The following is a 14866-nucleotide window of genomic DNA, read 5'->3' as shown; positions in this document are numbered from 1 at the left end:
TATTCTGGTTTTAAAACAGCTATTTTAGTTTTCTCTTATGCTTTCTTGTCTTGTGTTATTGGTATATTGTCAGTGAACTAGGTTATGAAACTCGCTACGCAACTTGTAATTAATCAAAACCAAACTTTATTGTCTCTGCACAAACAAAAAACATAAAATATGTTGACCTCAGGCCAGCAACTTAGAACGTCAATTCTACTGTTTCCTCTGTACCAGTACTCAGCCAGACCACTTCTCCAATTTATAACACTCAAATAGGGGACCTCTGTTGGCCAGTCGATCTTCACCTGGGGGTTCCTCCTCGCAATGGTGATTCTCTGGAAAGAGATATCGCTGAAGTGTCCACTTTGATATTCATTCCTTATCAATTCAAATGTAACATTCCAGTGTCATTGGATATACATTACCTGATTGACCCTTAAAACCTTTTTATTGGCTCTGGTTCACGGCTACAACACACATTATTCTATGATTTCTGCCCCCTCAGCCTTGTGTCTTTGTTCTTATTAACTCTTGAGTCTAAAGAGATTACAGATAGCTTCTCAGGTAGGCCTGGCACTTTACATAATAAATAACTACTCATCTGAGAATAGTCTCAGGTGAATTTTGAAAGCGCCAGTGTCACGAGAAAACGATAGGCGTCCACACAAGGCGTTTCTGAAAATACTTTCGTCCACATTAAAACGGATATTTGGGCGAATCTCCTCCTACTAGGCATGTGCTACAGAAAACAAGCGAAGAAGAAACGGTGTACTATTTCCGTTTCCTCCTCTTAGTTCAAGAAAACAATGAAATGCTGTGCTGCTGCCACCATCTGTTCCAGCATGTCATGACAGCATTTTTAAAAAGCCCTGGTTACCCCGTACACTAGTGGTCACCACCCCGTCGATCGCGATCGACTAGTCAATCTTTGAGACTTTCCCAGTAGATCCCAAAAAAAAAAGAAAAATAAATACACAAATACTGTTGAGAGATTGTTTCCGGGTTGCGGGGTTTTAGTTCCGTTCTTTCTGCCCATTTCGCATGCATTTAGCTCCCTCCACACTACACAGTGTAATTCAGTGGTCTCCAACCACCGGGCCGGGAGGAAACAATATGAGTCAGCTGCACCTTTCCTCATTCCCTCTCACACCCACTGTTGGACTTGAACCCACGCGAGGTCATCAGTCGCCTAACCGCAGTGACACCCTTGCTCCAGGGATCACTGGTTAGCCTCGGGCGGCCGGTGAGAAGTGCCGTCGCTACTGGCCTGGAGCGCTGCCTCTAAACCTGTTTAACACACCGATTGTTCGTGGGGAACCCGGTGCTAAAATATTCGCAGATGACCTAATTTGGGCTCAATGTTTCGTAAGTATCAGAGCAGCTACCTTGCTGCGGTCTACTGAAACAAACTTTTGTCGGCTGATAGATGCTACGGGGGTGGGGGGGGGGGGGGGCGGACATGTTCCTTGTTGCACTCCTCGCTCAGCTGCTCACTCTCTCTGGACTGCGACCGCCGCGGCCCCGGACCTGACCTTGTCCTCTCACCCGACCCACGACCAACTGCACCTGGCCAAGGCGTCTGGCGGTGGGTAGGAGGGAGGCTGGAGTTCGGACCTGGAGGCTGTCTAATGAGGCAATGAAGCCCTCAAAACTCCTTTGGTCCTTTGAGTCCAAGCACCCTGCCCTTAAAGACACACGCGTTGAGTTTTGTGAGCGGAAAAAATGTGAGCAGCGCGGGACAGAAGCTAAGTGCCGAGAGCCGCGAAAACTAAATTGCGGAATAGACTGGACATAAGGAACCTGCTTCGAGTATCGCTGTATTCCAGTTGTGTTTAACCCCCCCCCCCGTCGGCTAGTCCACAAGAATATTGTTAATATTAAACCGGTCCGCAGTGCAAAAAAAGGGTGGGTACCCCTGGTGCTCATACATTATTTCTGCTTCCGGATTGCAGGGTTTTACTTCCGGTCTTTTCTGCCCCGGTGCACATGCATGTAACTAATTGATCTGGGGTTGATCTTGCCTTGAACTAAGGCCGAGGTAGGGGATCTTGGGCTTAAAATGGTTGGTGACCACTACCGTACACATTATACCGCCCAGATAGCGTTTTCAGATTTACACACTCTGGAGAGCGTTTTAGAAAAGCTCCATTTTCGGGGGAGGAAAATGCCGTTTCAGTGTGGACAGAGGGTCAAAATGAAGAGAAAAAGCTTTGGTTAAGGATTTATCAGGTCTAGTGTGGACGAGGCCTCGTAAGGTTTTGCAGGTCATTACCTGAAGATCCTTGTGTTCACATTCAAATGCTCTCATTAGATTATCCCAGAGCAGGAATCAGTTCAGTGTCCACAAGATGGTGGAGGGAAGGGTGGTGAAGCTGCAAGTACAATCTCACAAAATGGGCATCTCCAAGCCACTGTCCTTGACCTATTCGAATTTGACGTTTTCTTCCGTATTTTAAATCCTTCATGGCCAACAGGTAGCAATTGAAAAAAATTCACATATCCTTCAAGCAATTTTTCAAATACATGTGTACTAATGTTAAAACCGTAAGGACCAAAACAGATAATATTATTTAGTTGTTCTTTGCACAAAGTTTATTCTAATCATAACATTTAATATCTTTCCCTTTTAGTTTTCGGACAACTACTACCGTGCTGAACTAATTGGTGCACTTTCCAATTCAGTAACACCTGCAATTAGCATTAATAATGAGGTTCGGACATTAGATAATCTCAATCCTGATGTAAGATTGATTTTGGAGGAGATAACCAGATTTCTAAACATGGAGAAGTTGCTACCAAGTTACAGGAATACAATAACTGTCAGGTATTTAATTGATTACCATGTACATGATATCAAGGGAATGGAGTTCTTGTATCTGAATATTTAAGTTTCAGCAATAAGTGAAAATTCTCTTTCATTTTCCCTTTAGCAAAACTTTCTGAATATTTTCTGTTCTTTCCTGCATAATAAGATTATCTGAAGAATTGCATCATAATTATCAATGCAATGAATCACCATATTTCTCAGTAGTCTTTATCAGTTAAAGGATTAGTGTGGGTTAAGGGTATTTAAAGGCATGTTTTTTCAGTCTGTGACATTCATAATGAGGTGCAATGTGTAATTTTCAACCCTGTTATTTAACATTTGCTTATATTTGAACAATGACTGTCAATGCAACTTTTTCGATAGCAGTATTCACAGTGTTCACAATTTATACTGTAGAAAGTGGCCACTAAGCCCATCATTTCTCTGCAAGTATTGGCTCTTTAGCCAGACATCTTTTCATTTGTATTTCATATCCTGAAAATATCTGACCTGAAACAGGCTTGTACTTAGGTTATGTGCAGTGTCGTATGACGTGGGCAATGATTGTTCTTGGAAGATTTTTCTACAGAAGTGGTTTGCCATTGCCTTCTTCTGGCAATAGAGGCTAGTCTCTCAGAAACAATCAAACAATATAAGAAAATACGAACTTACAGTAATTATGATAATGGAATTAAAACGCAGTACTGGAAATACTCAGTTGGTCTGGTAGCATCTTTGGGGATTGAAATGGGTGATTTCAATATACTTATTTATTGATTAAGATACAGCGCGGAATAGGTCCTTCTGATCCTTTAAGCTGTGCTGCCCAGCAATCCCCCGATTTAATCCCAGCCTAATCACAGGACAATTTACAATAACCAATTAAACTACCATTCCTCTAAGTCTTTGGACCATGAAGGCTTCAAGAGCATTCATCAGTGGTGATTGGCCTGTGTACCTATGCTTTACTGGAGGAATTGGAGAATTTTTTTTCCTCTTTGTTAATCCATTTTTATTCATTTTTCAAATGATGAATCTTGGTAATGTGGAAATTACCTTGTACGGCAGAAACAATATGCAAAGATAATTCCTTATAACACTGAATGTAAATTTTGGCAAAAGTCATTGAAACTGCCATTCTACATGTGTTGCTTGGTCTGGTTAGTATGCCAGAAGTGTTTCTGAACAAGTTTTCTTTTTTAAGACCATACCTCTACAATTTGCAGCTGCCTGAAAGCTATTCGAGTGCTTCAGAAGAATGGCCACATTCCCAGCGATCCGTCACTCTTTAAGTCGTATGCAGAATATGGACACTTTGTCGATGTTCGCATTGCAGCTCTGGAAGCAGTTGTAGATTATACACAAGGTATGCTTTTGATCTGAATTTGTGCAAATCTTCCCCTCCCAGTGTAAAATATTGTAAAAATTAGATCATCAGATGTTTTCAGTTATCACAAGTGATTTTAGTGGTTAATTTTAGTACGTAACTCTTAATCTATGGTTGATATAAACAAAGGATTGCATAAAATTCTAATTCTTCTTTTAAAACTGTTTGTATTTGCACAGTTTGTCTTTTGCACTGTGGTTGTTTGTCCATCCTATTGGATGTGGTCTTTCATTGATTCTATTGTGTTTCTTGGACTTACTGTGTATGCCCACAAGGAAGCGAATCTCAGGGTTGTATACGATGACATGTATGTACTTTGATAATAAATTTACTTTGAGCCTTGAATTTCTAATCTCTGGCCAGCATCACAGAAGGCCTTCAAAAAGAAAATCAAAGCACTGATGTAAGTATTTTAGAAACAAGATTCACAGAGATTGTACCAAAACCAGTAGTATAATTATAGGTCAAAACTTTTCTTTACAATTTTACCCTGAAAATATTGTGGAAGTTTCTGATGCACATATAGTGCTGAGGTTATGACAAGGTTCTGTTCATATTCCAAACTCCTTGTACGTCAAAGATAAACAGGAAAGCTGTGACGAGAGCAAGCAGGCACTGTTAGCTGGCCTCCCTAACTCAGCAAGTGAGTATACTAAGTCCTCCCAGATCTCCCTGGCTCAACCGAGCCCATGCTTGTTGCAGCCTGGAGTTGGGTGGGGGGGGGGTGTCAGAAATGCCCTGTACCCACCCATCAGAAGATGCCTTCTGCTGCCCTGCAGCAGGCAAGAAATCCATCTACATTCATCCTGCTTTTATATGTTCGAACTGTGTGTATGTTTTATCTGGACTCCAAAGCATTACCTGGATATATTTTATTTGAATTTTACCCGTTCTGTTCCATGCTGAGTTTCTGATCTTGGATTTTCTTCTGTAAAGTGGCAGCAATTTCTTGACGGATCCTTCCACAGTTAGCAGTGTCTTATCCTGTAGCTCTTTGAATGGACTTGTTTGTAACAAGCCTTGAGAACGTTGCTTATCAGGGAAATATAAGTTCTATTTCATGAATCTGGATGTTACTTAGAATTTTATAGTTCCTCAGTATTACTTAGAATTTTAGATTCAGACCATTCAACCATTAGTTCCTAAAAATAATTTTTAAAAAGTCACTGGAGTATATCTATAGTATTCCAGAATAAAACATCTTTTATTAGAGGACTTGAAAAGAGATTACAAGGTAAATAAATGTTCATGGTCACTTGAGCTAAGTTTGCAATGTAGTGATAACTCCATATTTAGTTTTGTTTCTGGTATCGAAGTTCACAAATTTCATTGAAACCAAATTTTGAAGAAACAGTAATCATTATGTTGCATGTTTAGTGGAAACAGCTGACAATGAATTTTTACCTACGTACAGTATCTAATGCAGTATGGATTTTCTTTAATGGACTATCTTGCAAAAGGCAGAGAAGGGGTGTGACATGTTACATTTTTAAAATATTTCTTTGAAATGAAGATGGTGCCTTAGAAATTCAACTCTTCAATCTAGAGAAATCAGTTCACAGTAAAGCAGATCTAACTCTGCCTAATGTAAAAATACCTTTATTTAAAAGACACACACAAAATGCTGGTGGAACGCAGCAGGCCAGGCAGCATCTATAGGAAGAAGCCCTGTCGACGTTTCGGGCCGAGACCCTTCATCAGGGTGTCCTGGCGAAGGGGCTTGGCCCGAAACGTTGACAGTGCTTCTTCCTATAGATGCTGCCTGGCCTGCTGCATTCCACCAGCATTTTGTGTGTGTTGCTTGAATTTCCAGCATCTGCAGATTTCCTCGTGTTTATTTAAAAGACCCTGGTTGCTGTAAACCATGATGCCATGTTAGAAGGAAATTCATAATTGAGCGGTACTTATTGGATGAAAGATTAAGTTTCTGTCCAATTCTTTCCTACATGTATTTCACATGTTTGTTTTAATCCTTCCATATTACTTACTTGTAGGAGATTTTTCTTCTGTATGAATTTCATTTTGAAGACCCAGGTTCATCTTGCCCCTTAAAAGTTTAAATCTCTTTTCTTCTACAGTGGACAGAAGCACTGATGAGTTACAGTGGCTATTAGATCTGGTCCAGAATGATGCAGTGCCCTACATAAGGTTGGTGTTATTAAAGCAATCCCATCTATGGTAGAATCCTTTTCGGAGTTGAACTAATCAGATATCACCAATCACTTTCTGTCTCATGAGATTATTTGTGGTTGTTTATTTTTAAAATAGTATTTGGAAGTTGTTTGGTACCACATGATCCCTAGATTGTCCCTGTTTTATATGGCAATTTATATATTTTTTAATCTTTTATTTCATAGTTTTGTACCTTCAGTCTTTTAACTGTATTTAATGATTTTTTTCTTATTTATTTAAAATATATTTCATTGTGCAAAATTACTTTTCTTTTGAGAAGGGATCACATCAGGAGACAAAGCAAAAGGAGTTATCTTCAGATTAACACTAAATATGCCAAGAATAAACCCAGGAATAATGTAAACTTAGTGCCAAGGATATGCAGAAATAACTGGATATCCTGGTCTATTCAGAGCATAGCAATAAAAATACATAAACAAAATAAAAGGAAATGAGAAAACCCCACAAGAACTCCTTAATTATCAGAGAATGGCTATTCCTTACCTAATCAACACACACACAATGCTGGAGGAACTCAGCAGGTCAGGCAGCATCTATGGAAAAGTAAAGTCGACGTTTCGGGCCAAGACCCTTCATCAGGGCACCTGAAGTCAAATCATTGGGTATATTCACCACACATGCCGGTGATAATAAACCTTATTCTGATTGTATTTAAAGTGTAAGTTGATAGGTTCTTAATTAGGCACGGTGTCAAAGGGCAAAGGCAGAAGATGGGTTTGAGAGGGATAATAAATCAGCTATGATGGAATGGCAGAGCACATTTGATGGGCTGAATGGCCTAATTCTGCTCCTATGTCTTTCAAATATATATCCATTTTCCTTTTGAAATATTCCCTTAAATCTGTTCATAGCACCCAGCCAGTTCATTCATAATTGCACTAGTTTGCTACAAGTTCCTTGCCTTATCTCTGGTTCTTTTATAAATTATCTGAATTCCATATCCTCCAGTTACTAACACTTTGATTCCTGGAAATGTTATTTTTAAGTATTTACTGACCAAAATTCTTCTGATTTTGAATTCCTCCATCAAATTTTCAAGCAGCCTTCTCTGCTGCTTGGAGAACATGCCCATTGGAAATGATAAATTTTTTTTAAATCCTTGTACAATTCTACCAAATTCCCTGTGCTCCAAATAAAAATTATTGAAATCATTTGCACTCCAAATAAATTATTGAAATCCTTCGTAAGCTTTAGTTTACGAAGTTCATCCTGTACTCCTTTGGGCCTAGTCAGTGTTTTATGACTATTCAGTGTAAGTTTGGTGAAAACCAAGGAGTGGTGCCTCAAAAAGGCATCATCCATCATTAAGGGCCCACATCACCCAGGACATGCCCTCTTCTCTGTAAGGGAGGAGGTACAGGAGCCTGAAGACACGTACTCAACGTTTCAGGAACAGCTTCTTCCCCTCAGCCATTAGTTTTCTGAATGGATATTGAACCCGTGAACTCTGCCTCACTACTTCTTAAAAATCTTTTTGCTATTTATTTAATTTAACTTTTTAAATATATACTTTAATTTACAGTTTTATTATATATTGCAATGTACTGCTGCTGCATAACAACAAATTTCACGACATATGCTGGTGATATTAAACCTGATTCTGATTCATTCTACTGTTTAAAAAAACTAAAGGTCTTATTTGATATTTTTGTTAATTATCATTCTCAACTTTTCCAATCGCTTCCAAGCATTTGTCTGCATTGTGTTTGCTTTTTTGCAGCCCTTGGTTATACTCCTTACTTTATCACCCATCTTTTCATTTTAGCTTATTCTTCATCCTTTTCTGTTTGTTTTCCATTTTAAATGCCTTTCTTTGTTGAGTTACTCTACCTGTTTTTTCAACTTTTTATAAAGCCACCTGAGTCCTGCAGGCTTCTGTAATGTTCTTTTTGTTCCAGCAGCAGCCTCTCACTCCTGATCCTGGTGATTTCGTTCCCTGATCTCCCAGTAACTGAAATGCTGACTTCGAGTGCGATCACTTGTCCTTTCCCAGCTTCCACCTGCACCCTGCAGCACCGAAGTGGCCATGGAATTTTATTTTGAAGGGTGAGGTTGAGCAAGAATAGTGAAAGATTATAGGAAGATTAAACTGGAAATTAATTCAATTAAAAATGTAACAGAACAGAACAAGAGAAGGAGCAGATAATTGATCAGAACACACACACTTCCAGGCTGACAACCTACATATCATCATGTGGCTCTCTTCACTTTGTGATTAAAAAATCTCTGATATCCAGAGAAATTATGGCCCATGTACCCAAAGTGTCTTGTGTTCTAACTGCACTTTAGCATCACTTTGGTTTTAAAATTCAGCTTCACTCAGGAAGAATAAAAGTACTGGCTTTCCTACCATGCAAGAGTTTTAGATTTATGCTATTTTTACCCCTGTTGCCCAAGGTGAATTAAAAACTACCATTTTTCTTAGGAAAATAATTCTAATAGAAAAAAATGAATGATTATGATCTGAATCTTCTGGAGATTTTTTTCAAGTACATGTTTGACAGCTTATCTGAACTGAACAGCCCCTTAGTATATAAATTGGTTGGTCCTGTTTCTTTTGTACAACTGATTAAATTTGTGGAATTGCTATTTAACTCAATGTGGTATTCAGGCCAGATAACTGTTGTAAACAGGAAAGGGAATGGTTATTAACTAAATAAGATCAGTGTGATGTCATTGCTCTGATTCATGTATTTTATTGCTGTACAACAAATAGTTTACTGTAATGTTGTGTCAATTCCAGAATTGAGGGACATGGTTTCGGACCCAAAAAAAAAAGCCAAAATGAAAGAAAAAAGGTCAACACACAGTATCATTGAGGGGAATAAACAGTCAACATTTAGGGCTGAGACCCTTCTTCAGGATGGAAAGGGTTCTCTGTTTCATCCCTCAGCCTGGCAGATGTTTGAAGCTCCAAAAATCCTTTAACCCAGAATACTTGTGAAGTTTCTGTCTGGGGAGTGAGTTGAGAAAGTCAGATTGAAAATTTGAGAAAAATATATGTTTAAAAAAGCAAATCCAACCTGACTGAGGAAAAAAGGAGTAATGTGGAGCAAATATCGAGCATAGAAAATTGGAGCAGAATAAATCTCAATAAAACGAGGGGGCAGGAAGGTGTGTGGGGTATTGAACCTTTATGGGAAGTGTGAGAATAGGTGGACAAGTAGTGACCAGACATTTGGTAAGACTCCCCTACTTGGGAAAAATATCCCGGCAAGCCATCTTATCTATTCTCTTCATTATATTATATACTTCTCTGGTCACCTCTCATCCTCTGTGCTCCAGAGGGCCTTTCCTTATAGTTCAAGGCCTCCAGTCCTGGTATGACTCTTTTTTGCGCCCTTTCCAGCTTAATGACATCCTTCCTATAGTTGGGTGATCAGAACTGTGCTGAATATTCCATGTCTCAACCAGTGACTCATACAGTTGCAGCATAATGCTCCAACTCCTGTACTCTGGCCTGACCAATGGAGACCAACATGCTGTAACCGCCTTCACCACCCACCACCCTAGTCACCACTTTCAGGGAAATACATCACTAGAATGCTGGAGGAACATAGTAAAACAGGCAGCATCTAAAGTATAAAGTACATTTATTATCAAACTATGTATAGTATACTGTATGCAATCTTGAGGTTCGTCTCCTTCCAAGCAGCCACAAAACAAAGAAACCTAATAGAACATATTAATAAAAAGAAGACAATCAAACAGTCAAAGTGCAAAGAAAAGCAAATCATCAAAACTATAGAAGTAAGCAACTAACGTTCAGAACTGAAGTTCATGAAAGTGAGTCCGTAGCGACAAAGCTAGTCAAAGCCGGTACAGGAGCTTGTTTGTTGCAGGCCACAGGCTCAGTTCATTGCAAAGACAAGTAAACCTTGCAGAACAGCGAGCTGAACACCAGCCCAACCCTCTGACCTTTTCAACTTAGCCTGGTGCTTAAATCATCCAAACCTCAGACCGCTCCTCACTCTCTGGCCCAGGCTCTGCTACCTCAACTCTGCATCGCCTCACTTTGGTTCTGCTGCATCGACTTGCCTCCAAGTTTGCTCCAGCAATGGCCAAATTTTGGCACATTCCTTGCTGTCAGGTCCAGCCAGGCTCATACACGACGCACCTGCACCTTCAAGACTTCAGTTCAAGCCGCAAAAATACCATGTCATACAGGTGGTTCAAAAGCTCAGTTCTGAAATGGGAAGTTGTAGGCCACTGATTGCAGTGACTATTTACCAGAAAAGGTGTGATTAATAAAGTAGTTAGTTTTGTTTGCTACCAGCAGGTAGTCACTATGCTTCACCAGCACCATCATAAATCAGAAGATCTATGGATGGGAATAAACAGTCAACGTTTCAGGCTGAGACCCTGCCTGACTTACTGAGTTCCTCCAGAATTTTGTGTGTGTTGCTCAAGATTTCCAGCATCTGCAGAGCCTCTTGTGTGTACCTGTACCCCTAGGTGTCTCTGTTATACAGCACACTTCAGGGCAAGTCGTGCCCTGTCTTAACTAAACAAAATGCAACACCTTGCACTTGTTCAATTTAAATTTCATCTGTCATTCCTTGGTCTACTTCCTAAATGTATGTAAATCCGGTTGCAATCTTAGATGACCTTCTTTGTCCATTGCACCACGAGCTTTGATGTCATCTGCAAACTTGCTAACTGTGTTAACAATGTTCTCATCCAAATTGTTAGAATTCAAATGCTGGTAGATCCTGTCTCTCGGAATCCCCTTTAGTAACTTTCCAACCACAGATGTTACGCTGACCAGCATCTGGTTCGCTGGCTTGTCCTCCTAAGGCACAACATTAGTCATCCTCCAGTCTTCTAGTACTTCACTTGTGGTTAAAGATGGTGCAAATATCTCTGCCAGGGTTCCAGCAATTTCCTCCTTCATTTCCCACAATGTTTGAAGATGCACTTAATGAGACGTGAGAGATTTACCTAGGGACCAGCAGCACCACCTCTGTTATAAAGTGGATATGTTCCAGTACATCACTATGTATTGAATTTGTTAGCTTTTGTGACCTACTCTGCAGTAAATACACATGAGAAATATTCATTTAACTGCTTGTGTATATCTTGTGGCTTCACACGTAGATGATGAACAATCATTAAAGGGATCTAGTCTTTCCCTAGTTACTCGTTTGGTCTTAATATATTTGTAGAGTCTGCCATGTTTTGAAAACAGAGTCATAGAATACTATGGCTGTGAAACGGACCTTTCGGCCCACCTAGTCTGTGCCAAACTATTCTGCCTAATCCCATCGACCGTAGCCCTCCATGCCCCTCCAATTCGTACTTATCTAAATTTCTCTTAAATTCTGAAATCGAATCTGATTCCAACATTTGCGCTGGCAGCTCGTTCCATGCTCTACCCCACCCTCTCAGTCAAGTCCTCCCTCATGTTCCCCTTAAACATTTCACCTTTCACCCTTAACCCATGACCTCGAATTCTAGTTTCACCCAACCTCAATGGAAAAAACCTGCTTACTGTACATTTCCCCTATCTATATCCTCATAATATTGTATTCCCCTATCAAGCCTCTCATTCTCCTATTCAAACTTTCCCTGTAACTCTGGTCCTCAAGTCCTATCAACATCTTTGTAAATTTTCTCTACACTTATTCAATCTTACATCATCCTTCCTGTAGGTAGGTGACCAAAACTGCTCATGATACTCCAAATTAGACCTCACTAACGTTGTATACAGCTTCAACATAACATCCCAACTCCTGCGCTCAAAACTATGATTTGAGTTAAATGAGAACCAGCCAACAAGCTGCACAAGCTTTTTAGCATTTTTCTCCAAAGTTGTTGTTATTCCTTTCCGCGCCTTGTGGCACATCAGGCGGTGACCTTGCAGTTCCTTTAGCGTTTGCCTTGTGTTTATAGGGCCAAGTTGCTAGTTTGATGCTCAACCTAGTGCAGATTGAAAGTGTGCAAGGCGCCAGCCAGATTGAAACACAGGACCACTCGCCTCAAATCCAGTGCAGTTATTTCTCCAAGTACTGCCTTCAAACTGCTGCGCATGTATGTAACTGAAATATCCTTTTGTTTCACATCTTACAGACATAAAGTTTTGAGTATGCTCAATAAAAATCCACCTTTCACCAAGAACACAGACTCTTCCTTGTGCTCTGAGGCATTGGTGGACCAACTCTGGAAACTAATGAACTCAGGTATGTTATCCTTCAGATGAGACAGTTAGTTACAAATTGTTATTTTGTCATTTTCTTCTTTCATTGAAGAATTAATCTCTAAAACTAAAAATGTGCCTAAAAATAAACCAGCAGGATACCAATATCTGCTCCATTCTGAAACCAGGCTTGGGCTGTTGCTGACTACAGGCCTGACTTGTCCTGTACAGTGGCCAAGGAGTGGTGAAGGGGTATAGTCGAGCACAGCATATAATAGTGTGGGTTGGGGTTAAGAGGTCAGTAGTATAATGGGGCAGTAATAGGGTTTGTAGGGAGTGGGGTTTGGTAAACTAACATTTGATCAAAATCAGAAGCTGGAGATCACCACTTGGTACAGATCACATCACAGTATCACATCTAGGAGAATCGATGGTGCAGAGAAAGACCTAGGCACTAAGTAATTCACTTACAACACCCTGGCTGGTAGCTATGTAAGCAAAGTCATGTTGTGATGCAAATGTTTAATGGCAAGTTCAAGACCAGTGAGAGCATTGCATAGTGAGTAATATGGATTAGAAGTGCAAGGGAAACAATCCAGAAGTGACCTGTCAAATTTCTAGAGTGATACAGCAATAACAATGCAGAATAAAGTGTAAAACAACTACAGCAAAAGCGAAATGCAGGTTAGCAATAAAGTGCAAGATCATAATGAGGTAGATTTTGAGGTCAGCAGTCCATTTTATCATACTATATATGGTCCTGATGAAGGGTCTCGGCCTGAAAAATGTACAGAACCATAGAAGATTACAGCATAGAAACAGGCCTTTTGGCCCTTCTTGGCTGTGCCGAACCATTTTTCTGCCTAGTCCCACTGACCTGCACCTGACCCATATCCCTCCATACACCTCTTATCCATGTACCTGTCCAAGTTTTTCTTAAATGTCAATAGTGAGCCCACATTTACCACTTCATCTGGCAGCTCATTCCACTCTCCCACCACTCTCTGTGTGAAGAAGCCCCCCCCCCCCCAATGTTCCCATTAAACTTTTCCCCCTTCACCCTTAACCCATGTCTCTGGTTTTTTTCTCCCCTAATCTCAGTGGAAAAAGCCTGTTTGCATTCACTCTATCTATACCCATCATAGTTTTATATACCTCTAGCAAATCTCCCCTCATTCTTCTACGCTCCAGGGAATAACCTATTCAACCTTCAAGGCCAATGTACCAAAAGCTCTCTTTACTACCCTAACTACCTGTGACGCCACTTTTAAGGAATTTTGTATCTGTATTCCCAGATCCCTCTGTTCTACTTCACTCCTCAGTGCCTTACCACTTACCTTGTATGTTCTACCTTGGTTTTTCCTTCAAAAGTGCAATACATCACACTTGTCTGTATTAAGCTCCATCTGCCATTTTTCCAGCTGGTCCAGATCCCTCTACAAGCTTTGAAAACCTTCATCACTGTCCACTGCACCTCCAATCTTTGTATCATCAGCAAATTTGCTGATCCAATTTATCACATTATCGTCGAGATCATTGATATAGATGATAAATAGCTATGTTCAAGAGTCTGATAACAGTGGAGATAGAAGCTGTCTTTGAGCCTGTTGCTATGTGCTGTCATACTTTCGAATCTTCTGCCTGATGGAAGAGGAGAGAAAAGAGAATTTATTTGGTGGGTGGGACTTTGATGGTGCTGGCTGCTTTATTGAAGCAGTGAGAAATACAGATGGAGCCCATAGACGGTAGGCTGGTTCCTGTGATGTGCTGAGCTGTGTTCATGACTCTATGCAGTTTCTTGTGATCACATGCAGAGCTGTTGCCATACTAAGCCAATATTCATCTAGACAGAATGCTTTCTGTAGTGCATCGATCGATAAATAATAACAGGGACGTGCCAAATTTCTTCACCCTCTTGAGAAACAGAGGCATTGGTGAGCTTTCTTGCCCATGCCATCAGTGTGGTTGGACCAAGACAGATGAGGTTCAACACTCAGAAACTGAGGTGCTCAACACCATTGATGTAGACAGAAACATGTATATCACCCTGCTTCCTGAATGTTCTAAAGAAGTTACGAATATAGTAGAGTCATTGTTAACAGTTGCAAAATTGAAGCTTCACATAATATTCCAAAGTTTATGAAATGTTGAAGTTACTGGCAAGGAGGGCAATTATTTCCCACATCAAATTGTCCTCAAGGAGAATGTGGTAAGGTGACATCTTGAATGCTAAAGCCTGTATTTTAAAGGTACTCCTTCAATACTTTTAATTCAATGCCAATGAAGGAACTGATCCTGCATTCTCTAGATAGAATTAGGTAGAATGTGGAAGCAATTGTGCTGGTTTGGCGTTGTTCACGGA

At 40.2% G+C, this 14866-nt stretch overlaps 1 protein-coding gene across 3 annotated transcripts in view; it reads left to right on the top strand.

Annotated features, from left to right (window-relative positions):
- taf2 (TAF2 RNA polymerase II, TATA box binding protein (TBP)-associated factor) overlaps positions 1-14866 on the top strand; it is a 110822-nt gene that overhangs the window by 53367 nt on the left and 42589 nt on the right. For all 3 annotated transcript variants that reach the window (XM_073028318.1, XM_073028229.1, XM_073028401.1), the window contains exons 19-22: positions 2613-2806; positions 4015-4154; positions 6254-6323; positions 12438-12547. In XM_073028318.1, coding sequence (XP_072884419.1) covers positions 2613-2806; positions 4015-4154; positions 6254-6323; positions 12438-12547 — 514 coding nt within the window. The remainder of the gene's footprint in view (positions 1-2612; positions 2807-4014; positions 4155-6253; positions 6324-12437; positions 12548-14866) is intronic.

Source organism: Hemitrygon akajei, chromosome 1 (genome assembly GCF_048418815.1).
Source record: "Hemitrygon akajei chromosome 1, sHemAka1.3, whole genome shotgun sequence".
Taxonomy (NCBI): Eukaryota; Metazoa; Chordata; class Chondrichthyes; order Myliobatiformes; family Dasyatidae; genus Hemitrygon; species Hemitrygon akajei.
The sequence above is the reverse complement of the archived record's forward strand: the minus strand, read 5'-3'. Positions and strand labels throughout refer to the sequence as shown.